General features: G+C 45.0%; 1 protein-coding gene across 2 annotated transcripts; it reads right to left on the bottom strand.

Annotated features, from left to right (window-relative positions):
• Nucleotides 1–4,367: 4,367 nt before the first annotated feature.
• LOC134530940 (leucine-rich repeat-containing protein 28-like) lies at nt 4,368–23,994 on the bottom strand. 2 transcript variants are annotated; one of them, XM_063366269.1, is made up of 4 exons: nt 23,567–23,994; nt 9,536–9,749; nt 7,190–7,499; nt 4,368–5,693 (listed from the first exon to the last, which is right to left on the bottom strand). In XM_063366269.1, exons 1-4 carry the CDS (start codon nt 23,711–23,713, stop codon nt 5,264–5,266), a joined length of 1,101 nt encoding a protein of 366 aa, XP_063222339.1. In that variant the 5' UTR covers nt 23,714–23,994; the 3' UTR covers nt 4,368–5,263. The 2 variants fall into 2 exon arrangements, with proteins under 2 accessions (XP_063222339.1, XP_063222348.1); XM_063366278.1 differs by having other exon boundaries at nt 23,609–23,913.
• Between the last annotated feature and the right edge of the window lie 876 nt (nt 23,995–24,870).

Here is a 24,870-nt window from a genome sequence, read left to right as displayed (position 1 = left end):
TCGGCGAGGGCTGTTCAAGACACTATACTACATTGCACACACAGGCATGTTCCCGCAATAGCTGAGGTGTCGATGAGGCATAGCAACCTGAGAGACCAGAGGGAGCACAGATGGCCAGCATCTGACGTCGACACAAGTGTCTCCCCGGCTCCTTCAGGCCGTTATGCCTCGTCAGCGCCCTCTCTTGCATTATTAGTGCATCGGGAGTGTGGTGCTGTGCGACGTGCAATTTTTCTTTCAAGGATTTGACATTTATTTTTATTGTATATATATTTTTTGTTTTTATTAATTGTAAATAACTTTTTCATTTGAATTTTTATGTAATTTTATTGTTGTACTTGTTCATTGGGCGCCTAGGCCATGGTTTCCGCCTGTGGCCAATCCGCGTGTTCCGTGGGCTCGTGGGAGAGGGAGGAGACGCGGGCGCTCTGGTGCGCCAGGCAGAGTGGGAGGAGTAGTCGTCGTCTTGGCTCGAGAGACAGCGGTCACGGGAACGGCGTCACTCCGCGCTGGTGGGACAGTCTGTCGTCATCCCGGCAGAAGAGGCAGCGGACGTACCAGAGACGTCGCTCTGGGTCGGTAAGAGAGGACACGACCGGGCACTGTGTCTTCAGTAGCCTTGAGCTGTGCCGTGCGGGAGCTAACCACAGTTTTTCGGTCGCATAGTTTTCCAGTCGTGTTTTAGACACAGCCATTTCTCACTCATGTTTCAACATAAGTTTTTGCGAGTCGTGCAATTTTTTTTGTAAACTGGACGTTCGCCGTAGCAAGCATAGTTTTCTTACGTGTCTCCCCAGTCAATGTGTTGTACAGTTGGACAGTTATTGTGTTAAACGCGAGTCATTGTGTATTTAAGTCACTGCTGCTGGATTTTATGGAGACAATGTCAGAGGAGGATTTGCCGAATTCGGGACAATCGGATCTTGTTACGTCACCCCATCATTTTTCCACCAGACTAAGTCAGCCGGGCTTTAGTGCCACGATAGTAAGAAAGGATCTGTATCGGCAAGGGTGGGACATCCCGTATTTCAGGATAGCAAAAGTGCGCGGAACCGGGCTACGCCTCATTGGGATTGTCACAGGCGGATCCACGGCAGCCCCATGTAAAGTGTCTGCCTTAATGTGCATAAAGGACCTTGGAAAATTTATTTGATTTTATTAATTCTTGAGACTAGATCCCTCGGCCACGTGGCCCGAACCCCCCTCTACCGAATCCCTGAGTAGCCGGCATCATCGGAGAAACTTCAGGGACTAGTCCCCAGCTTACGACACATCAATATGTTGAGAACAAATACTTAAGACTTTTAAAATTCAAAATTTTGCTAACTAGCTATGAAACATTTTAAGATGCTTGTATATTTGTTGTCGCTAATCCTCGTGGTCAACTGATTTTAGAAGGGACATGTATGACTGTTTAGTTTCAGCAGTAAGTTTTCGCTGCTCAATACCTCTACACTACCTTGCACTGAATGTGTTTTTGAGTTGAGTTGTAACATTCCATAACAGTCTCAAAAGTCAAGAGGGCAATGATTTTGCACATCATATTTATGAAATGGTAAGGAATTTTTTATTACTTATAAATTGCTGTACTGTGTACTGCTAATGTTTGCCAGCTAGACTCAGGGCTTAAAAGATATGTAAAGTAATATTTAGAGTGTGGCCATTTTACAGTGGGGCTGAGCACCACAATTTATATCTAATGACAAATAAGGAAAGGTAAACAGTTTGTCATGAAATTTCAATATTAAATTAATGATTATGCAAAGGTGCGCAGGGCATAAAAATTTTCATTACCTACACAAGGAACTGATGCCAACCATCAGTGCTCTTCTATCTAACAGGCTGTTATGTCACATCGATGGCCGCCCCCTTAGTGTGTGTATAAAACGAACACTTTGGTGGTATAAGTTAGTCAGCGAAGGAAACGACCCCGAAGTTGATGAGTTGATGGCCGCCCACGTGGCTATCGAGAAGTGTGGATGTGTTCATCCACCTCTGCAGTTACATCCTGAACATAGGTCCCAAACATTAGTATTTACATATTGATTAAATCACTAATTGTTAAATATAGTAAATTAACTACTCGTATTTCATACTTAAAAAAATATTTTTCACTGCGCGAGTATACCGCAAATCTCAGCCCAAATCGTTCCTGTGCTCTGTGTACTTCACGTAGGAAACATGACCCATGGTAGCTCAGAGCTGCCAGAGCTACGTCAGTCGCTGCTCGCTCGGCGCAGGGGTTGGACGCACCTGCGCACCACGAGGTCTTCAACATCTGGCCATCTCTGACTATAACCTCCATAGCATAAGTTTTTAAATACTTTGCATCGGACCATGGCCTGCTCCATTTTCAGTGCAGTCGGAAGGAACATACCTTATAACTTAATTATTTCATTCCGAGTAACACGTTATCGAATTTTAAGTTTCATACCTTCTCAGTTGATGGTTCGCGTTCGTGTACCCATCCTTGGGTAGGATGTACTCTTCGTGAAGTTTTTCAGCTTCGCCCGCACTGGGCTGTCCCCAGACTAAACGAGTCAACATTCTGCAAAACTATCTAAATATGGGGGCCTGTGGTATGCCACATTCGTCCACGTGGGAAACTTGCTTACTAGCGTCACCCAATCATGCTTGACTCCAGGGACTGTTCCTCTCTCATGAAACATTGTCTCCACCCAGACGATCATAAACTGAACTCAACTACTCGCGATACTCGTGCCAATGTCCGCATCTCATAGTTCCTCACACAGTCTCTCTACTGCGAGTGTAATATTAATGTTGACGTCGACCCAAGTGTCTCCTCAGCTCCTTCAGGCCGTTATGCCTCGTCAGCGTCCTCTCTTGCATTACTAGTGCAACCTAATGCAGTGTCTGCGAACAGAGACGCACCCGCGTGCGCCCTGGAATGTCCAAAGGCAATCTTTTGTCTTGTAAATAACTTCTAATATCCTATACTTATGGTCACTATGTTCCATTGTAAATATTCACGAGTGTCTACATTTTGATTAATAATTTATAATGTCCTTTTTTTTAATACTTTGCTTTCGGGATTTCTGTATATATTTTTAAGTTCTTATGATGTGTCATTATCATGTAGATCGGCAAGCCTGGCCCGCCGCGCGAGTCGCGTCTTCCCTGCCGTCCGTTTCCCCTTCCTTCCATCCGCAGCCCGCGCGGGCGGGCAGCGGAGCGCGGAGTGTGAGACAGTTTTCTGCTGGGAGTCACACGGGGCAGACCTGCTTCGTTCCGTTCCGCGAGACGTAACACGGGGTCCGGGTCGCAGCGTGGATGAAACGTTCGTCTACCGACGTGGTCTTCCAGGCTGTGACAGGATTCCTCGCGATAAACCTCGTTAACAAGATCGCGTCTTCGTAACTTCGCCATTCACTCCGCTCGAGACGCACGCAGTGCACGTCTGGACCTTCCTACTTTCTTAATCTGTATGTATCGTTATAGAGTCGTCTACGCATACGTCACGAGTCGCGTATGTGCTACGAAGCAACGCTGAACTTTCGTAACCGGTACGATTCGCTACGGGACCGCATTCACTGTTATGCTGGTTCTCATTTTGTCTCCAAGTGTTTGTTTCCGGGAGTCAGGGTCGCGGCAGAGGAGGACGCTCGTTTCGTGACGTGCCGGCCAGGCTGCGACAGGATTCTTCACTGAATAAAGGAGCTCGTGAAAATGGACAGCATCGTATTATCCTTGTTACCATCTACCATTCCTTCCACCTACGCAAAGTTCCCTCCTGGTCCCTTATTTTCCGGTCCCGGCCACGTTGGACTGAATTCCACTCCCTCTCCGACGAGAGCTATGCGGGCAAATCAGGATAATTCACCACAGGGAATTAGGGACCATAGGCCGAGGGACGTAAATGTATTGTGTTATGTTTAATATTCCATATTCTTTCGTCTTCATAGTGTTTGCCATGTTCTTCAACACAAACGTTAAGCATCAGTAAGACTGCAGCCTCGTACCATACTATGCGTACCTCCCCACAGCATAACGGGAACTCATTTTCACTGTCGCACCCCTGCTCTAGTCGTAACCATAACACTTTCATATTGTAAGTACTTAGAGATGTGTTCTGGTACCGACACAACCTGGACTCAGTGCTGTGGCAGCACCATTTAAAGTGATATCTATTTTTGTAATAAATTATAACCTATTCAGAGCTACTTTATTTCATTAGCAATGAACTACTCTTGTGTCCAGCAAAATTCCCTGAACCCCACTGAGAACTCATCGGGCACCACTATCAGCCTACTTCAACCACGAGACAGCCCATATGGCAGCAGCACTGTGTGTGTGTGTTTGCTAAATGAAATTTACATGTAGTGTTTAAAGAAATCACAATTCCTTGGTTGGAACAAATGTAAAGTTTATTCTCAACAAAGTGATAATATGTACATTTTCCTTATTCCTTGCTCTGACAAAGATGGTCGAGTCTCATCTCTTCCAACAAGATCGTCCACATTTGGTCCGTGGGAGTGCAGTGGTACTTCAACCATTGTAAACGGTCAGGCTACTTGGACGAATTAGCTACCGACTGAGTGTACAGATTGCAGATATACAGTAACTCTTCGAACAAGTCACATTGGAAATTGACATGAAATTCCTTGAAGTAATTAACCTTGTTTCGATTTTCTTAAGTTGAGAATGGTTCTGTTATCTTTAAAAGATTTGTGCAATGGGAGTGCATGACTTGATGTAAGTTTTTGGACATACGCCATTGCTAAGAACTTTTTCTGTTGAGAATGGTTCTGTCTGTTTACAAATTTCTCAAGTTGAAAAGTTGAAAAGTTTATTTTGAAAAACTTTTAAAAGTTATGTATCTAGTATTTTCAGTGTGTGCCCGCTAACCCTACACTGTCGTGAATGCTCATCACTTAGTGCACACTATGAGCAAAAAAACAACATATTATGTCAACTCCACATTTTAACTTTTAAACAGGTTGAAATATGGCACTATTTAATAGAAAAATTGATATTTTTTATGTATATGACACTGATACAGCATGTCTCTTGTAACTTTTCATATTTGACAGTTCTCATAAGAAGTGCCATTAGTGCCCAGATCATTATTTATTTATGAACACTGTTCATCAAATGATTTGTTTAGAAATACTACTGGCAGCAAGATATATACAATGTACATTGGTACTACTATTGAGAACTATGTATCCAGTTTGACACATTTCCATGTTGTCATATCTTGCAGACATGTGTTGGTTATTGTGGACCGAGGAGTGGTGCAGTGCTAGCTCCAGTCCACCGAGACGAGGGACGCCTCGCACGGCTCGCGGCAGGCCGTGCAGCAGCGGTGCGAGCAGAAGAACAGAGCAGCGATGATGTGAGGCTCCTCGACCGCCCAGAGAGTGGCGTAGTGGTAGATGGGCGCGTGGCACTCGTGACGAGAGCAGTGCGCGGTGGGCCCACGGCGTAGTTCCTCGCGCAGACTTGTGGGCAGAAGCGATGCCACGTGCCGTGCTGCCACGGGGTGAGATGCTCGCAACGCCAGCTCGTACAGGGACACCACGAGCCGCGCGTGTGGCCTGTGCACGTGCCACAAGGCGGACGGCATGGCTAGGGTGCGCTGGCCCGCGCGCAGCACTAAGCCTGTTGACCTGGTGCAGTCCACGGGCTCGGTCAGTAGCTTCTTGGCCGCCAGGATGTAGTACTCTGCATGTCTGCGGGTCACAAGACACACTGTGTTCATGCTCACTTAGTCGACCCTGTACTAACTAACTGGTCATGGCTCTGCCTGGTGATGTAAACTTATGAAAAATGGTATAGAATGAGGGAAAGTTGATTTGTACTAATAACGTATTTCCTTACAGCTGAAGCCCGCCTCAATAGTGAAATTCACCGTTTCTGCCCACAGTGGTAAAAACAGCAAGCCTCCCAAACTTGAGAGTAGCCACTAGCCTGAGTCAATTTTTTTAAAGTTTGTATTAATTATTGTTTAAAGCAATTTTAAAAGGTAATTTAAAAATAACTTAAATTAACTGTGTTTTTATTAATGCTAGTGTGCCATATAATATTATTTAAAAATAATGCTTCTCTATTTACCTTTTTTATAATGTTTTGGTACGAAGTGACACTGTCTCGCCCCTGGCACCATAACTTCCCGGCCAATGTATCAAACTGTGGCCCAGGGCCTGAGCCTACAACTTTGAAAGCTGACAACTCCTGATTATTTATAATTCATCGCACCTAATCTTTTATTGATCACTCCCCAAGCATCTCCAGGTCATTTTGCGGCGCAGGGCCTGAACCGACAGTTAAAGCTTCAATTCTACACATGATCATGCCGTGAGCTTACTGGCTTATGGAACTGGCCGACTGCAGTGAACGATGTGTTTTAATTAATTAGTCATGAATATGTCTGCAAGAAGGCAACAACATCCTAGAGTATGGTAACATATCCCGATCCACAGTTATACCCATTTACAAACTTATGGGATTGGCCAACTCCAATCGGTCCCATGGGTGGATGTGATTTCACAGGGTGTAATCCCACAATGGTGGGTAGTACTTGTAATTTATGTACCTATACTATTACAGCCATCCAAAAAAATAAAATTCAATAATCTCATATTAAAAAAAGTGTCTTTGTTGACGAACTTCCCCTTCCACAGAGCGGAAGGGGCGCTTAAGTGGCAAATACATTCAAAGAGAATAGACAGCTCTATATCAATATCACTCAAGCGCGAGAGACGAGTAGCAGCGATGACATCTAGTGGTGCGATGTAAAGAATAGTGAAATTTAAATTACTGTTTTACTAACATAGCAAACAGACCAATGTTTAAAATATTAATTCTCTGAAAATATGGTCTTTGGCATATGACAAAATTCTGTTAAAAGATCATTAAAGTTTTCATATTTTTTGTGCCTGCAAAATGAATTAAACACAATGCTATCGAGAGATGTCCACATACATCAGCACTCCACAGGAGACTAGCCGGTATATTCTGTAGTGCACATCATTCGTGTGCTGCAGCACTTGCGCTGGCAGTTAGGTGAGCGCAGTGGGCAAGGAAGAGTGGCGCATGGCCACCAGGTCAGCAGAGTGTACCTGATGTAGTGCACATCATGCATGTGCTGCAGTACATGCGCTGACAGGTAGGTGAGTGTGGTGGGCGGGGAAGTGTGGCGCATGGCCACCAGGTCAGCAGAGTGTACCTGATGTAGTGCACATCACGAGTGTGCTGCAGCACGTGCGCTGGCAGGTAGGTGAGTGCAGTGTTGTGGTCCAGACGCAGCATGGGGCGCGATGTGAACTGCAGCGCGGGCAGGTGGGTCAGGTGACAGTCCATGGCGGTGAGAACCCGCAGGCTGGGCAACCCTGTCAGGGAACCCGGCAGTGTCACCAGGGGGTTGCCGTCCACCGTCAGCTCGTGTAGCCTCCGACACCGGCCCAGCGCATCGGGCAGCTCGCGCAGGGCATTGTGGGACATGTCCAGATACTCCAGCGCTGACAGGCGGCCCACATCTGCAACACAACTCTTTTACTGCAGCTTCTCGCTATCAAGTTCCTAACCACATCCACCATATTCTTATATATTATGTTTATATTTTTTGTCATACATGCATCTCTTGGCTATATTAAACACACACTATGTATTTTCCTTACTTATGTAAGTACTCACAACATTTTTGTACATAAAGTACATGTAGAAATCAGTCTTTTAAAATTATATAATCTTACTTGCCTGGGATCAAAGTACTAATTATAATGCCATCTCCCAGAGTCTCGTGCTCCAGACTGGGCATGTGTCCCAGCAGATATATGGCTTTAGGTGTTTCTCCGGGTGGGCGCCAGGCTAGCTGCTCTAACCATGATGTGGGTGTGGGTGTTTCGCTCCTTGCATGGTCTACTAGGATCGTTGGCGGTACTTACTACAAATAATGTACACAGATTTTCTTAGATGTCTTTTAATTGCGCAGCGCGCAGCCTGCACTGTACGAATGTTTGCAATTACATACGAAGTTACACGATACCTTACACAGGAAGTTACACGACACATTACACTGTAAAACTACGTAGGTTGAATGGCACTGTTTCCTACGTGATACCCTAATGCCAGTCTCGGTTGGGGCGGCGATTGGAGGCGGCCAATCCCGTAAATTACAAGCCAATTGTAGGCCGGGCTCACCTGTGTGAGCCATGGTCCAAATTAAATTTAGCGAAAAAGTCTGCTACGCGGTTGATATCGGCACTCGTGTACCTGACACATTAAATAAAGTTCTGAGTCCTCGGGAGTCGGACCGTGCCGTGAAGTGAGTACACTGTGGATCTAAGTCACATGTGAGCGAGACATTAAGCGGCCGGGTTAAGCCCTGCACCGTAAAAGGATGCGGGGGGTATAGTTAAGAAAAAGGGTTAGGACGATGAGTTAATAATTACCAGAATGCACAGTTCAGTGACGACAAAAATGTAGCTCCCCGTGGAACACTAGGTCCGCCCCGGTTCGCGAGTCGCGCGGTACTGGCGTCTGGCCCTGTCGCGAGGGAGGGGGTGACCACTCTCTCGCGCCAAGGTTCCTAAAGTGCAGTTATTCGAAAAATATGAAACATGAGTAAGTTATGATTGTACACAAATTCTATTAATAATTAGTTATAGGCAAATTAGGCGACAGAAGGCCTATAATAATTATGCTAATGAAATTTACGTAAAATTATGTTTGAAAATCCAAAGTCACGCTAGAGACTGTTCGTCACTAGTTGACTACTCTAGTGATTGCTTATGCGTAAAAATGTGGAGGCTTAATTTGGTAGACATAACACTACACTTGATTAAGGCGGAAGGCTGCAAGCGGAACACTCACGCTCATAGATCAACACGTTCCCGCGGAAGTGATCCGGGCACTCCTGCGTCGCACTTTCCCCAGACGGGGTTGGGAAATTATATAAAAATCACTGGTGATTGGCATCTAATAATTAGGTGTGGGGGTCAAGCGGTATGGTGGTTAAGTGCTGTGGCAACAGTTTTACCTTAGAGTTGGGAGGCTTGCCTGACTCGGGTTGGTTTGGCTAGGGGTGCGTTCCGTCAGCAGGGTCAGATGCTGGCGGTTGCAGGTCGGGCTTAAGGCGGCCTTCGGCCGGACGACGTCAATATGCCAATATGTTTAGTAATTTGATTAGTCCCAATATGATCATCTTGATTTTGGTTTCCAACCGTTCTCCGAATTCAATTTAGAACTATGGTAGCCATAAACCATTTAGCGATAAACTATTTAACTCTAATATGTGCCACAATATGTTTCAGTTTCTGATAACTTCGCTTTTAACGAGCTGTAAAATAATGAAGCCTATGGTAACTAAGTTTAAAATTACACACAACTTGTAACTTGCATTAGTTTAGTCCGGACATTCATAAAAACACTGTACCATCTGAATTGATACACATGGGATGTTAGATGTTGTAGACCTTACCCCGATAACTGTCTGGTGTACTACAAGTATTTGCATGGCCAGAACTCCCAAGACAGCAGAACGTGGCGGTGGCGGTGGTGGAGCGGGCCTCACCTGGTGGCAGCTCGCTCAGTCTGTTGTTCGACACGACGAGGGCGGCGAGGTGTCGCAGCTGCCACAGCGAGCAGGGCAGGCTGCTCAGCTGGTTCGAGTCCACATCCAGCCACGAGAGCAGCTGCAGTTCTCCCAGCTCCTCGGGCAGGGCCGTCAGCTCATTGCCGTGCAGGTACAGGTTGGTGAGGTTGCTGAGCGAGCCCAACCACGGTGGCTGCAACACCACCCTCCCTGACTCTCCATACTAGCCACAGTCTGTGAGCACGTCCCTTGCCACAGTCACTGCTGTGCATTCCAACTGTGACTCTCGATACTAGCTACTGATGTGCATTTCAACTGTTACTATCGATACTAGCTAAAGTCTGTGAGCACGTCCCTTGCCACCGTCACTGCTGGACATTACAACTGTCATTTCAACTTTAACAATCTGCCATGACCATCAGAATAACTCAGGTAAAGGAAGGCATATGCATATTTTCCTACGTAATGTACGATAAAGAATTAAGAACAAATGGTTCGAAATGTATCACTATATAGCAGTCAGTATTTAATTTGTCATGGAAACTTTAAATGCAAGTTACCTACACTCCTTTGGTTTATTTGACTCCCCTTATTGTGTTATATGTCAGGAAGAAGACACTTAAGCCATGTCATATTGGAATGAGCTACAACTGAAGATATTCGTAACAGGTATGTATAAGAATATACATATATTAAGTTTCACTTATGAAGACGTGGCCAACATCATGGAAAATAAACTTGCATGCAGGGTCTGGAAGAAAATGAAAATTAAAAGGGGAAGAAGTTGGTAGAATTTGATAAGTGGCACAATCAAAGGCATGTAGAATAAGAAAATTTAGAAGACCAAAGATAGGCCTGAAGAGGATGAAGAGAAAAGAAAATGCCTAATTCTATAACATGTAAATCTTGAGAGAGACTATATGAAATGAATAAAGAAACTTAACACGAAGACTACAACAGTATCGAATAAGATACAGACAGGGCCGCAACTAGAGTCTCTGGCACCTGGGGCATGAATGGATTCATGCGCCCCCCCCCCCCTCTTTTTTTGCACATACCACACCAATAAAGCGGGGGTCCGGGGGCCTCCCACGGAAAAATGGTGCTATTTAAGCATTTTTCATACCTACATGTAACAGTTTCTGTGCTACTGTAACTTCCATGCATGAACCCACTATGTCCATAAAGTAGTCCGTATAATAATAATGATTCAAATTCTAATTGCGAGACCTTTTTGCAGCAAAGATTTTGATGATATCATCATAGTAAATAGAGGATGCTCTCTTGTGTTCTATGGAAATAATGCTCAAATTCGACAGTCTGTCTTGCCTCATACTATTTCTTAAATATTTTTTTTTTTAATTTTCAATTTGCTGAAACTTCTTTCGCCTGAAGAAACTGTTACAGGAAGAGTAAGAAATATCTTAAGGGCTGTGGTGAGGTTTGGATATCTTTCTTCAATTCTGTGTTCGTGAATGAGTTTCAAGATGGTCGCTGCAGATGCTGTTTTCATAGTGTCATCAACTGCCAAGGCGTGATGTTTAAAACTTTCCATTTCTTGAACTATTTCTTCTCCATTGATGTCATCTTTGTATGTTTCAGACAACCATTTGGCTGCAGTCTTCAAATCTTTAACTTCTATTTTGTAGATGTTATTCCCATTTAAAAAGCTAAACTTGTCATTAATTGCTTGAAGAGCCTGAAACCGGGATTTTAAGGCATTCACTATTCCATCGCCACTGCTTCCTCACAGCCAGTGGTACCACCCTCTCTGACAACATTGTACTGTATTCGTATAGAACACGCATTAAAACTTTATAACTTCTCCCTTTACAATTTTTTATGTTAATGATGAACTTAACATTTTTCTCAGAGTATTTTAAAATAAATATGTTGAGACGTTATATTGTAAATCATATTAGAAATTCCTGGCATGCAAGTAAAAAAACTTTTTACCTGTTACCAGTTGTAGTAGGAATTACAATGCAAGCGATTTCGGCGCCCCCACAGCTTTGCGCCCGGGGTGTATGCCCCGCTTGCTCCCCCCTAGTTGCGGCCCTGGATACAGAAGACATGTTGAAGAATGGCTTAACACGATAGCAAGAAGCTGGTAATAATAAATAAGAAGACGAGGAATACGGTGAATAAAGAATTATCAAGAAGATTATATTCTAGCAAGAAACTAGAAAATAATGGAATTAGAAGATTTGGTCTGAAGAGGATGAAGAGGTAGAAGAAAAGACTAATTATTGGACTGACTATGAGGATATGAAACTCTTTAAAGATAAGAGATGAGTAAAACACGCATAGAATTCATGCACAGAATAATTGTTCAAGAAGAATGGATGAAAAAATTAGACAGCAGATGTTATAAGAACTAGGAAGTCAATAAATTATGTTGGCTTAGGCTTGTTAATAAAAAAAAAAAACAACTAAGCCAAAAGAAAGAAGATAGACATTTTTGGAATATTCATAGACAAAAAAAATAGAACCAAATTTCAAATAATCTGGATGATAACAGAACAGCAAGAAAGAAGAAATAAAATTTTGCTTTAGGTGATTCAAAAGAAAGAATGTACATAATCAAGACAGCTTGACGCCAACCGCCGGTGCTCCCTCTGGTCTGCAAAAGTCGTTATGCCACAACAACACTTGCCCTAAGTGCATCGAACACGCCCGAGCGTGAGTGTATGAAAGTGCGCCGCGACGAACACCTAAGCGACGTCAGCGCCCGGCCGGGTGTGGCAATGCGCCTAACTAATTATATATAATTATTTGTCAAGTTAAAACAACTAAATTAATAACAATTTAAAAGAGGATTCATGTAAGGGAAATTATGTCTAATTGTTTTATAAGCATATATTTTGTAACTTGTCTTTAAGTCCAAAACTGGCCGGGTCGGTTTTCCCGCGTTTCACGTGGTTAGGCGCGAGGCCGCAGGGCGGTCTCGCGCTCAGTTACCGTCGGGGGCTCGAAGGGGTCGGGCGCTCCGCGAACGTCGGGTCATCAACTTTAGCATCTCTTCAACATTTCAGCAATAGTGTAAGTTTTCGTAAATCTTTTAATTAACTCGGCGCCGACCCCAACCCAGTCGCACGATATTTCGTGTGGCTCTTAATTTATTAAATTCTTCCCACCAGGGAACTTTACTTTTCATACGTAAATCCATGTCCAGTTTAAGGACCGCGTAGTAGTGGTACGCAGTTTTCGGCTGATTAGCCAATTAATCGTTATCGTTGTAGATCCTCCGTAATAAGTGTTGAGAATAGCACTGACTAACTTTCGTCTTGTAACTTTCTCCGTTTTATAGTGCAAAGTGTAACGTGTATTTTAAGTGACTAACTTTTATTTGTAGGAACTTTTACGTGTACGTCTTCAGTCGGCGTACCCACGTCATTGTTAGAGACGTTAATATTTCGTAGCAGGCTAGACTGCAAACTATCCTGAACATAGAATCTTGTCTGCGTATTTACGTGCCGGCCTAAGTTGCGGCAACAGCCATTCATTTACATGCTAAACCTTTCATAGGGACGAGAAGCCACTGTTTCAGCTTGTTGATATAACTTTGCAATCTATCTTGGTCGCGCGAACCGTCACGTTTAGAGATACGCGTGTCTTAGCGGTCCGACAACGGACGCGGCCAGTCTCGGGGCGTATGAGTGTATTGATACTGAATAAAGTGCAGTGTCCTGTAAGCCGTTTTCCATTCATTTACAAGGCGTCCTGGGTGGCCTAAACAGCCCAGGTAATTTCTGAACGTTTTTTCAAACTCCGAGACGCGCTCCTGCCTGCAGCCACGAGGCCGAACCCCCGTAAAACCCCTGAGATATTTCACATTATTAATAATTAAATAAAAGCTAAAAACAGGCAGCGGGAGTGGCGTCAAGCTCTAGAAGACAAGATAGTGTTAAACATATAACTGTAACTCTGCAGATAAACAAGACATTGGAAATAATGTTAGCATAAGTACCTACACCTTTTCCGTATATATATTTTTTTAAAAAGGCATTCAGTATCTATTGTTCAAGCTACTGTATAAAATTATAAAACGAATTGACATATAATTAGTACTTTGATCCCAGGCAAGTAAGACTATATAATTACAGTACAACAACCGGGATTAACAGAAAATGTGGTTAAGAAGCAAGATAACCTGAAAGTTAACGAAACCATCAAATAAATTTCAGGAAAAGCTTCATAGGAAAACTCAGATTACATCAAGATGTTTTCAGGAATAACTCCGAAAATCCTGTGTTCCGATCCTTAAACTGCTTTGTATGCATTGAAATCTGTGAGTGGATCAAAGTGTGTGATGTAAACCTGGATACTGGGTCATCGTGACACATGATCGAAATCTCTATCCTGGTAAAGTCTTGGCTGTAGAGGGTGGTTATTATTAAAGTTAGTCATATGGCAACGACCGATATACGAGGAAAGTTCAGGTGGTCAAATTCATAAAGATATTCACACCTCTCAAAAAGGAGTAGGTATCGAGGGAAATCACTCCGTCCAAACCAGTGGTCAGTCAGAGAGACAATACATTCTCCCAGGAGTAGATTCCAATCTATATAATAAAGGCGAGAGTTTATATAGCTTTCGAATAGCACAAAGACAGAGACGTCTAGTGCTGTGAAATTTGGTACATAGATCCATTTGTACATCAAAGCCTTATTTAAATTTAATTTTTAAATTTTTTTGGCCATAGATATCGATTTTCGCAGCACAATATTTCATGTTAGTATTTAAGTAGAGAAACTAATGTCAGACTCATTGCTGAGTACGCACGGAGTCTCTACGACGCACTTGCTCACTGCTTGTTATTAATTAACTTTGTCTTAGTGCCTCGTTTGGGAATTGTTTTCCGTAGTCGAGCCCCCGGGGTCTCGTGTCCTGTTGTTTAATTCAGTTAATTGGGGTCACGCCCGGGGCGCTCGCTGGGCCAGGGGCGCGCTCCGAAAACGGGATACGGTACTGGCGGTGCGGAGCACGGGCTTAACGGCCATGGTCGGTACGACGTCAGTAGCATATATTTTTTTAACAGCAGTCATATGTGGCCGTTAATCGAAAATGGGTTTTCAAAATTTTAGTACATTATTTATATTATTTTTGTTCAAATTATTAATGCTTTCTTCCCGCCTTAACATAGGCAAATATGTAATACAAATAGATAAATATTCTTAAAACCGAACATCGTTGAATACATTATAGCATATATTGATTTATAATTATTGCCATTATTCTTAATGTAAATAAATTTGTTGTTTTATAAGATAGTTTTCAAAACTTCAATACAGTAGGTATTTTTATTTTATTTAGGGCGCGGAAGGGGCAGACGCATAAAACGAGGCAGAGGCGAACTAATGAAGCGTGATATTAGAGGCACTGCAGTGGCATACCCACAAGGGCAGGAAAAGGTGGACTTAAGTAGTGTGGTAGTCACTCACTGACTGATCACAGTATGTATAAATTTAAAAAAAGTTTATAACTAACTTAGTTACTAGCATGTTCGTACTCATGTGCTTACAAAGCAATCTGTAGATGTTTCATCTCAGGGTTCCGATTTCATTCGGTCAGGCCATCTTCCACATTTAACAATCACCTTTGACATAATCAAGCTTTTACAAAAGAACTAACATAAAGAATTTCATTAAAGTTGAAATATTTGTTAGCCCAACCAGTGCGGGACTATATATAATTTGATTTAACAATATCTGATCGTTGACTGTTCACTGGCGGTGACTAGAAGCGGGAGATACTCGTAGCATCCAGAGGGAAAGGCATACATTTATTTGAATTCCGGGATGGGCTTGAGCCGGAGGAAACCCTGCGCTCTTGCTCCGTCACTGGAACCCCAACGAAAATGGAGGTCCAGTGGTCAAGAGTAGAAATTAAAGAGCGAAACAACAAGACTCGAGAAGTTAGGGCAAAAGTTAACTAGAGAGCCAACAATAGGCAAAAGGGCGTTGAATTTGCCACTTACCATTCAGGGGGTGGAATGAAGAAACTCACTCCCCGGAAGCTGCACGGGTGCTCGTGGTAGCCACGCGCGAGTCATGCTAGCGAGGTTACCTAGTAATCCGACCTAAAACGACTAGCAGACTAGAAAATAAAATAAAAACTTGGGATCACATCCCTTAATTTAGTCGCGGCGAGACTGCTTCCGAATAAAGTCGTGGGCAATAAGCACCGGAGAGATGCGACCACGGTGACGACAGGTGGATAAATCCACAAATGCAACAGGATGCATGTAATTAAGAAATTGTGTACGAGCCCGGAGGCCTAGGGAGTGGGTGAACTAGTCTCTGATTGGCTGGAGGTCGTGCCGACCAAAAGAAAATAACGAAGGTGGCTAGTGGCCTAACTTGAGGGGCATCGGAAAGCAGTGCGCTCTGTCGGGGAACAGGTGGAACCTACTCGGGGTTAGTACGCAAAAGTCCCGCGAGGGGGACTAGCGTAAGCCTGGCCCTTATGGGACCAACTGATTCGCGCTCTGTCGGGCTAAAGGAGAACTAGCGAGAGGTGAGATTGCGGCCGCTAGAGGGAATGTTAGTTCGCCTCGTGGCCGCGGGATGGCGAAAACAGGCCTTGCCCCGGCCAGCGAGATGTCCTCACGGCCTAGGTCACCCAGTCGAACACTGTTACTGGTCGCTGTTTCTAGGACCAAGATGAACATCTTCTACGGCCACCTAGAGAGGGCTGTCATAAAGTGAAGAAGAAGCCTGCTATGGAGGACAGAGGCTGATAAGGTTGTTGCAGGCAGTGAAGTGACGGTAAGAGCGGAGAGAGGCTAGTGAAGTGAAGGAAAGGCCTTCATGAAAGGAATTACGCTAGTGAAGCCTGCTACATTTATTGAAGTTGAGGAGAGGTTTGCTATGGAGGAAAAAGGTTAGTGAAGCTCGCTGCTGTCAGTGAAGTGAAGGAGAGGCCTGTTAGAGAGGAGAGATTATTGTTAAGATTGATAGGCAGTGAACTGAACTAAAGATAGTTTAGTGGTTAGGTCCGCTCCGTTTGAACTGCGCGCGTGATCGCGGGCCTCCGGCACTCCGCTCCCCTCATCCTTCTCCCTCCTTTTCCCCCCCTCCTAGTGTTTGTTCAATTTGTACTCGTTCCCCCACCCTTTCAATATGCGCATGCGCGCACTGCGGCGCGAGTTTATAAATTCAGCTGCAGCCATGTTGAGGGCCTTCTTCTACTGGTTGACTTTGTCAGGCTTGGTTGTCAGCATTAGCTGACTTGTTAATTCACTAGCATGTAGTCCGAGAGCTTCTAGTTAATCTTCGTGCGTGTGCGACCTCAGGGGAAATAATGTAACTTCTTTCTTTCTTGTATTTGCACTTTGCAGTAGTTTTGTAAATTCATTTTTTTGTAATATAACTTCATTCGTGGAAATTATGCCTCTTTTTGACGATCGTTGATTGGATCGCTTACTGTGTAGCCGGCTTACCCATTAACTCGTTTTGTCAGAAATTGTTCTCACTTTATGTATTCAACATTGCATTGTTTAAGCTTAACATTATCAGAAATGTTAACGTAATATTAATTTTGAATTAATATTGAATTTGTTCTTGTTTTATGTATTCAACCTTGCATTGTTTAAACTTAAAATTATCATAAATGTTAACGTAATATTAATTTTGAATTAATATTGTTTGAATAAAATGTCTGTGTACCTGATACCTTTTACCTTGCTCACCTAAATTACTCCATTCACGTAAGCCCCAGTCCTTGCCAGGTTCTGGCCATCTATCCCAATGTTCCAAAGCTAGATAGGCTTTACAATAGCAGCGAGGTTATTGAAGTCGGTAAAGTGAAAGAAAAGCCTTCTAGATTGGAATTACGCTAGTGAACCTTGCTACATTCATTGAAGTGGAGGAGAAGACTGTTTGGGAGGAGAGAGGGTAGTAAAGCTCGCTACAGTTAGTAAAGATAAGGAGAGACCTGCTAAAGAGGACAGAGGATAGTTAAGGTTGTTACAAGTGGTGAAGTGAAGGAAACATAGTGGAGAGGATAGTGAAGTCGTTGAAGTGAAGGAAAGTCTTGCTAAATATAATCTTTGCTAGAGCAGCTGATGTCAGTGAAGTGAGAGAGATAGGCTTGCTAGAGACGAGAGAAATTAGTGATACTGCTGTGTCAGTGAAGTGAAGGAGAGGTCAGTAAGAGAAAACAAACGCTATTGAAGCTCGCAATAGTCAAGTAAATGAAGGGAAGGCCAGAAAAATAGGAAAAATGTTAGTTAAGGCTGTTAAAATGGGTGAAGTGAAGGAAGGCCAGCTAGCATGGATAGAGAATAGTTAAGGCTGTTGCAATCGGTTAATTGATAGAAACACAAGCTTGAAAGGAGAGAGGCTAGTAACACAGCTGCAGTCAGTGAATGGAAGGAAAGTTCTGCTAGAGAGAATAGAGACAAGTTAGGCTCTTGCAGTCGGTGAAGTAAAAGAAAGGCATGTCAGAGAGGAGAGAGACTAGTAATACCCGCTGTTGTCGGTGAAGTGAAGGAGAAGATATCTAGAGAGTAGAGAGACTAGTGAACCTGCTGCAGTAAGTGAAGTGAAGGTGATGTCATCAAAGGAGGAGAGAAATTATGAAGTTCCCTGCAGTCAGAGAAGTGAAGGAGAGGCTTGCTAGAGAGGATAGGGACTAGTCAGAGTAGTGGAGGAGAGGCTAGGTAGAGGACAGGGCTAGTCAATGTAGTGAAGGAGAGGCTTGCTAGAGAGGATAAGGTCTAGTCAGTGAAGTGAAGGAGAGGCCTGCTAGAGAGGATAGGGGCTAGTCAGTGAACAGTAAGAAAGGCTTGCTAGAGAGGACAGGGCTAGTCAATGTAGTGAAGGAGAGGCTTGCCAGAGAGGACAGGGGCTAGTCAATGTAGTGAAGGAGAGGCTTGCTAGAGAGGATACGGTCTAGTCAGTGAACTGAAAGAGAGGCTTGCTAGAGGGATAGGGATAGTCATTGAAGTAAAGGAGAGGCTTGCTAGAGAGGATAGGGACTAGTCAGAGTAGTGGAAGAGAGGCTTGCTAAAAAGGATAGGGACTAGTCATTGAAGTAAAGGAGAGGCTTGCTAGAGAGGATAGGGACTAGTCAGAGTAGTGGAAGAGAGGCTAGGTAGAGGACAGAGCTAGTCAATGTAGTGAAGAAGAGGCTTTCTAGAGAGGGTAAGGTCTAGTCAGTGAAGTGAAGGAGAGGCTTGTTAGAGAGGATAGGGATAGTCATAGAAGTGAAAAAGAGGCTTTCTAGAGAGGATAGGGCTAGTGAGTGTAGTGAAGGAGAGGCTTGCTAGAGAGGACAGGGCTAGTGAGTGTAGTGAAGGAGAGGCTTGCTAGAGAGGACAGAGCTAGTCAGTGTAGTGAAGGAGAGGCTTGCCAGAGAGGATAGGGACTAGTCATTTAAGTAAAGGAGAGGCTTGCTAGAGAGGATAGGGCTAGTCAGTGTAGTGGAGTAGAGGCTAGGTAGAGGACAGGGCTAGTCAATGTAGTGAAGGAGAGGCTTAGCAGAGAGGATAAGGTCTAGTCAGTGAAGTGAAGGAGAGGCTTGCTAGAGAGGATAGGGATAGTGAGTGTAGTGAAGGAGAGGCTTGCTAGAGAGGATAGGGCTAGTCAGTGTAGTGAAGGAGAGGCTTACTAGATAGGATAGGGACTAGTCATTGAAGTAAAGTAGAGGCTTGCTAGAGAGGATAAGGTCTAGTCATCGTAGTGAAGGAGAGGCTTGCTAGAGAGGACAGGGCTAGTCAGTGTAGTGAAGGAGAAGCTTGCTAGAGAGGATAGGGCTAGTGAGTGTAGTGAAGGAGAGGCTTGCTAGAGAGGATAGGGCTAGTCAGTGTAGTGAAGGAGACTCTTGCCAGAGAGGACAGGGGTAGTGAGTGTAGTGAAGGAGAGTCTTGCTAGAGAGGACAGGGCTAGTCAGTGTAGTGAAGGTGAGGCTTGCTAGAGAGGACAGGGCTAGTCAGAGTAGTGGAGGAGAGGCTTGCTAGATAGGATAGGGACTAGTCATTGAAGTAAAGGTGAAGCTTGCTAGAGAGGATAGGGACTAGTCAGAGTAGTGGAGTAGAGGCTAGGTAGAGGACAGGGCTAGTCAATGTAGTGAAGGAGAGGCTTAGCAGAGAGGATAAGGTCTAGTCAAGAAGTGAAGGAGAGGCTTGCTAGAGAGGATACGGATAGTTATTGAAGTGAAGGAGAGGCTTGCTAGAGAGGATAGGGCTAGTGAGTGTAGTGAAGGAGAGGCTTGCTAGAGAGGATAGGGCTAGTCAGTGTAGTGAAGGAGACTCTTGCCAGAGAGGACAGGGGTAGTGAGTGTAGTGAAGGAGAGTCTTGCTAGAGAGGACAGGGCTAGTCAGTGTAGTGAAGGTGAGGCTTGCTAGAGAGGACAGGGCTAGTCAGAGCAGTGGAGGAGAGGCTTGCTAGATAGGATAGGGACTAGTCATTGAAGTAAAGGTGAAGCTTGCTAGAGAGGATAGGGACTAGTCAGAGTAGTGGAGTAGAGGCTAGGTAGAGGACAGGGCTAGTCAATGTAGTGAAGGAGAGGCTTAGCAGAGAGGATAAGGTCTAGTCAAGAAGTGAAGGAGAGGCTTGCTAGAGAGGATACGGATAGTTATTGAAGTGAAGGAGAGGCTTGCTAGAGAGGATAGGGCTAGTCAGTGTAGTGAAGGAGAGGCTTGCCAGAGAGGACAAAGGTAGTGAATGTAGTGAAGGAGAGGCTTGCCAGAGAGGACAGGGCTAGTCAGTGTAGTGAAGGAGAGGCTTGCTAGAGAGGATAGGGACTAGTCAGAGTAATGCAGGTGAGGCTTGCTAGATAGGATAGGGACTAGTCATTGAAGTAAAGGAGAAGCTTGCTAGAGAGGAAAGGGCTAGTCAGTGTAGTGAAGGAGAGGCTTGCCAGAGAGGACAAAGGTAGTGAATGTAGTGAAGGAGAGGCTTGCCAGAGAGGACAGGGCTAGTCAGTGTAGTGATGGAGAGGCTTGCCAGAGAGGATAGGGACTAGTCAGAGTAATGCAGGTGAGGCTTGCTAGATAGGATAGGGACTAGTCATTGAAGTAAAGGAGAAGCTTGCTAGAGAGGATAGGGCTAGTCAGTGTAGTGAAGGAGAGGCTTGCCAGAGAGGATAGGGACTAGTCTGAATAGTGGGGGAGAGGCTTGCTTGATAGGATAGGGACTAGTCATTGAAGTAAAGGAGAGGCTTGCTAGAGAGGATAGGGACTAGTCAGAGTAGTGCAGGAGAGGCTAGGTAGAGGTCATGGCTAGTCAATGTAGTGAAGGAGAGGCTAGCTAGAGAGGATAAGGTCTAGTCAGAGTAGTGGAGGAGAGGCTAGGTAGAGGACAGGGCTAGTCAATGTAGTGAAGGAGAGGCTTGCTAGAGAGGATAAGGTCTAGTCAGAGTAGTGGCGGAGTGGCTAGGTAGAGGACAGGGCTAGTCAGTGTAGTGAATGAGAGGCTTGCCAGAGATTACAGGGCTAGTCAGTGTAGTGAAGGAGAGGCTTGCTAGAGAGGACAGGGCTAGTCAGTGTAGTAAAGGAGAGTCTTGCCAGAGAGGACAGGGGTAGTGAGTGTAGTGAAGGAGAGGCTTGCTAGAGAGGATAGGGCTAGTCAGTGTAGTGAAGGAGAGGCTTGCTAGAGAGGATAGGGCTAGTCAGTGTAGTGAAGGAGAGGCTTGCCAGAGATTACAGGGCTAGTCAGTGTAATGAAGGAGAGGCTTGCCAGAGAGGACAGGGCTAGTGAGTGTAGTGAAGGAGAGGCTTGCCAGAGAGGACAGTGCTAGTAGGTGTAGTGAAGGAGAGGCTTGCTAGAGAGGACGGGGCTAGTCAGTGCAGTGAACGAGAGGCTTGCTAGAGAGGATAGGGCTAGTCAGTGTAGTGAAGGAGAGGCTTGCCAGAGAGGACAGGGGTAGTGAGTGTAGTGAAGGAGAGGCTTGCTAGAGAGGACAGTGCTAGTCAATGTAGTGAAGGAGAGGCTTGCTAGAAAGGATAGGGACAAGTCAGAGTAGTGGAGGAGAGGCTTGTTAGAGAGGATAGGGCTAGTCAGTGTAGTGAAGGAGAGGCTTGCTAGAGAGGACAGTGCTAATCAATGTAGTGAAGGAGAGGCCTAGCTGGAGAGGACTAAGCTAGTCAATGTAGTGAGGAGAGGCTTGCTAGAGAGGACAGTGCTAGTGAGTGTAGTGAAGGAGAGGCTTGCTAGAGAGGATAGGGCTAGTCAGTGTAGTGGAGGAGAGGCTTGCAAGAGAGGATAGGGCTAGTCAGTGTAGTGAAGGAGAGGCTTGCCAGAGAGGACAGGGCTAGTGAGTGTAGTAAAGGAGAGGTTTGCCAGAGAGGACAGTGCTTGTCAATGTAGTGATAAAGAGGCTTGCCAGAGAGAATAGGGCTAGTCAGTGTAGTGGAGGAGAGGCTTGCTAGAGAGGATAGGGACTAGTCAGAGTAGTGCAGGAGAGGCTAGGTAGAGGACATGGCTAGTCAATGTAGTGAAGGAGAGGCTAGCTAGAGAGGATAAGGTCTAGTCAGAGTAGTGGAGGAGAGGCTAGGTAGAGGACAGGGCTAGTCAATGTAGTAAAGGAGAGGCTTGCTAGAGAGGATAAGGTCTAGTCAGAGTAGTGGCGGAGAGGCTAGGTAGAGGACAGGGCTAGTCAGTGTAGTGAATGAGAGGCTTGCCAGAGATGAGAGGACTAGTCAGTGTAGTGAAGGAGAGGCTTGCTAGAGAGGACAGGGCTAGTCAGTGTAGTAAAGGAGAGTCTTGCCAGAGAGTACAGGGGTAGTGAGTGTAGTGAAGGAGAGGCTTGCTAGAGAGGATAGGGCTAGACAGTGTAGTGAAGGAGAGGCTTGCTAGAGAGGATACAGCTAGTCATTGTAGTGAAGGTGAGGCTTGCCAAAAAGGACAGGGGTAGTGAGTGTAGTAAAGGAGAGGCTTACTAGAGAGGACAGGGCTAGTGAGTGTAGTGAAGGTGAGGCTTGCAAGGATAGTGCTAGTAGGTGTAGTGAAAGAGAGGCTTGCTAGAGAGGACGGGGTTAGTCAGTGTAGTAAAGGAGAGGCTTGCTAGAGAGGATAGAGCTTGTCAGTGTAGTGAAGGAGAGGCTTGCCAGAGAGGACAGTGGTAGTGAGTGTAGTGAATGAGAGGCTTGCTAGAGAGGACAGTGCTAGTCAATGTAATGAAGGAGAGGCTTGCTAGAAAGGATAGGGACAAGTCAGAGTAGTGGAGGAGAGACTTGTTAAAGAGGATAGGGCTAGTCAGTGTAGTGAAGGAGAGGCTTGCTAGAGAGGACAGTGCTAATCAATGTAGTGAAGGAGAGGCTTGCTAGAGAGGACTAAGCTAGTCAATGTAGTGAGGAGAGGCTTGCCAGAGAGGACAGGGCTAGTGAGTGTAGTAAAGGAGAGGTTTGCCAGATAGGACAGTGCTTGTCAATGTAGTGATGGAGAGGCTTGCCAGAGAGGATAGGGATAGTCAGTGTAGTGGAGGAGAGGCTTGCAAGAGAGGATAGGGCTAGTCAGTGTAGTGAAGGAGAGGCTTGCCAGAGAGGACAGGGCTAGTGAGTGTAGTAAAGGAGAGGTTTGCCAGATAGGACAGTGCTTGTCAATGTAGTGATGGAGAGGCTTGCCAGAGAGGATAGGGCTAGTCAATGTAGTGAAGGAGTGGCTTGCTAGAGAGGACAAAGCTAGTCAGTGTAGTGAAAAAGAGTCTTGCCAGAGAGGATAGGGACTAGTTAGAGTAATGGAGGAGAGGCTTGCTAGAGGATAGGGCTAGTCAGTGTAGTGAAGGAGAGAATTGCTAGAGAGGACAGGGGTAGTGAGTGTAGTGAAGGAGAGGCTTGCTAGATAGGATAGGGGCTAGTCAGTGTAGTGAAGGAGAGGCTTGCTATAGAGGACAGGACTAGACAGTGTATTGAAGGAGAGGCTTGCTATAGAGGATAGGGCTAGTGATTGTAGTGAATGAAAGACTTCCTATAGAGGATAGGGGCTAGTGAGTGTAGTGAAACAGAGGCTTGCTAGAGAGGACAGGGCTAGTGAGTGTAGTGGAGAGAGAGAAGCGAGGACTCACCAGTCTGGACAGCTTGTTGTCCTTGAGGTATATTTCCCGCACCTGCTCGCCCTCCGTCCTCAGTCGCTCCGGGATATCCTCCAGCCCCACGTAGCTCCAGTGCAGCACCCGGGCCTGTCGTATCTCGCGCGCTACGCCCGACCCCATGGCGCTACTGCCCTCGGTCACTGCTGTTTCCAAGGTCCCGCTCTTGACTGTCGTCCAACTGGCCCGCTATTTCCGTCGCTCCCATTTACTCTCCGGCCAGCGAGCGCATTTTGTTTACATTCTTGTTTGTGTCTGCATGGAGGTAGGAGTCTCGCAGAGCGAGGCGGTGTTGCCACTTCCTCGGGGCGCAACACTGCGGCGCTTGTCGAGGTCAGCTCTGCGCCGCCTGATCGAACCCGCGACCTCCGCCAACCCTCGAGCTCTCGTCCTGCGCCGGGAGTGGAGGGGAGGGAGCTGTATCGACCGTCGAGCTCCGCCGTGACGTCACGTGTCTTGTGCTGTTTGCCTGCCACTGTGCATGCCTTCATGGTGAACCATGCTCATGCAGACGAAACAAGAACAACTGCCATCTGGTTAACGACAAAGAAATGTTTAAGTGCAGGTTTCTTCAAGAACCATGACAAACTCCGCACGTCTGAAACTATTGTTCCATTCAACTGGTGTCAAATGGGAATTCTGTAAATAATTGAATATGATTCGTAATTCCATCACTTTTTGAAACATGGACTACAAATTAAGATTTTTCCTTTTATTTAGTAGCTTTGTATGTATTGAATGCATAACAATGACTTGTAATTTAGCTGTACTGGTCAGTTTAAGTTGAAGAAAGAACGCAGATCCTAAACAAATTCCTTCAACCCATAAGAAAGAATGTATTAAAACAGGAAGCTTCATGTACCCATCTTGATCTTCAAGCAAGTTTAGTTTTTTAAAATGTTATTTTTTGTGTGAACCACAAATACTTTTTAATTGAAGTAAGCAAAACTTGTTTTTTTTTTTTTTTACAATCATAACTCCAAGACCAATTTTAATGATTAAATTCAAAAGCGTGATATATATCTAATAAAATATAATAACTGGAACACAAAAGGCAAATTTTAAAGAACTTCCCTTACTTTAAGATTAAAATGCAATACACACTAATCTTTTGGATTAAAATACGCACTTGACACCCAATACATGCTTTCTTATGAGAGAAATTCGTTCTTTTGGGTTTTGCTTACTCAAAACTGCTACTTTTACTGACAAATGCATAAAGATTACAAGCCATTGTAAGAGGCTGCGGGACTCCTCACAGGCCCTGGTTCGATGCTCGG

Source organism: Bacillus rossius, chromosome 1, assembly GCF_032445375.1.
Source record: "Bacillus rossius redtenbacheri isolate Brsri chromosome 1, Brsri_v3, whole genome shotgun sequence".
Taxonomy (NCBI): Eukaryota; Metazoa; Arthropoda; class Insecta; order Phasmatodea; family Bacillidae; genus Bacillus; species Bacillus rossius.
Note: the sequence above shows the minus strand (reverse complement) of the source record. Positions and strands in the feature narration are given on the sequence as shown.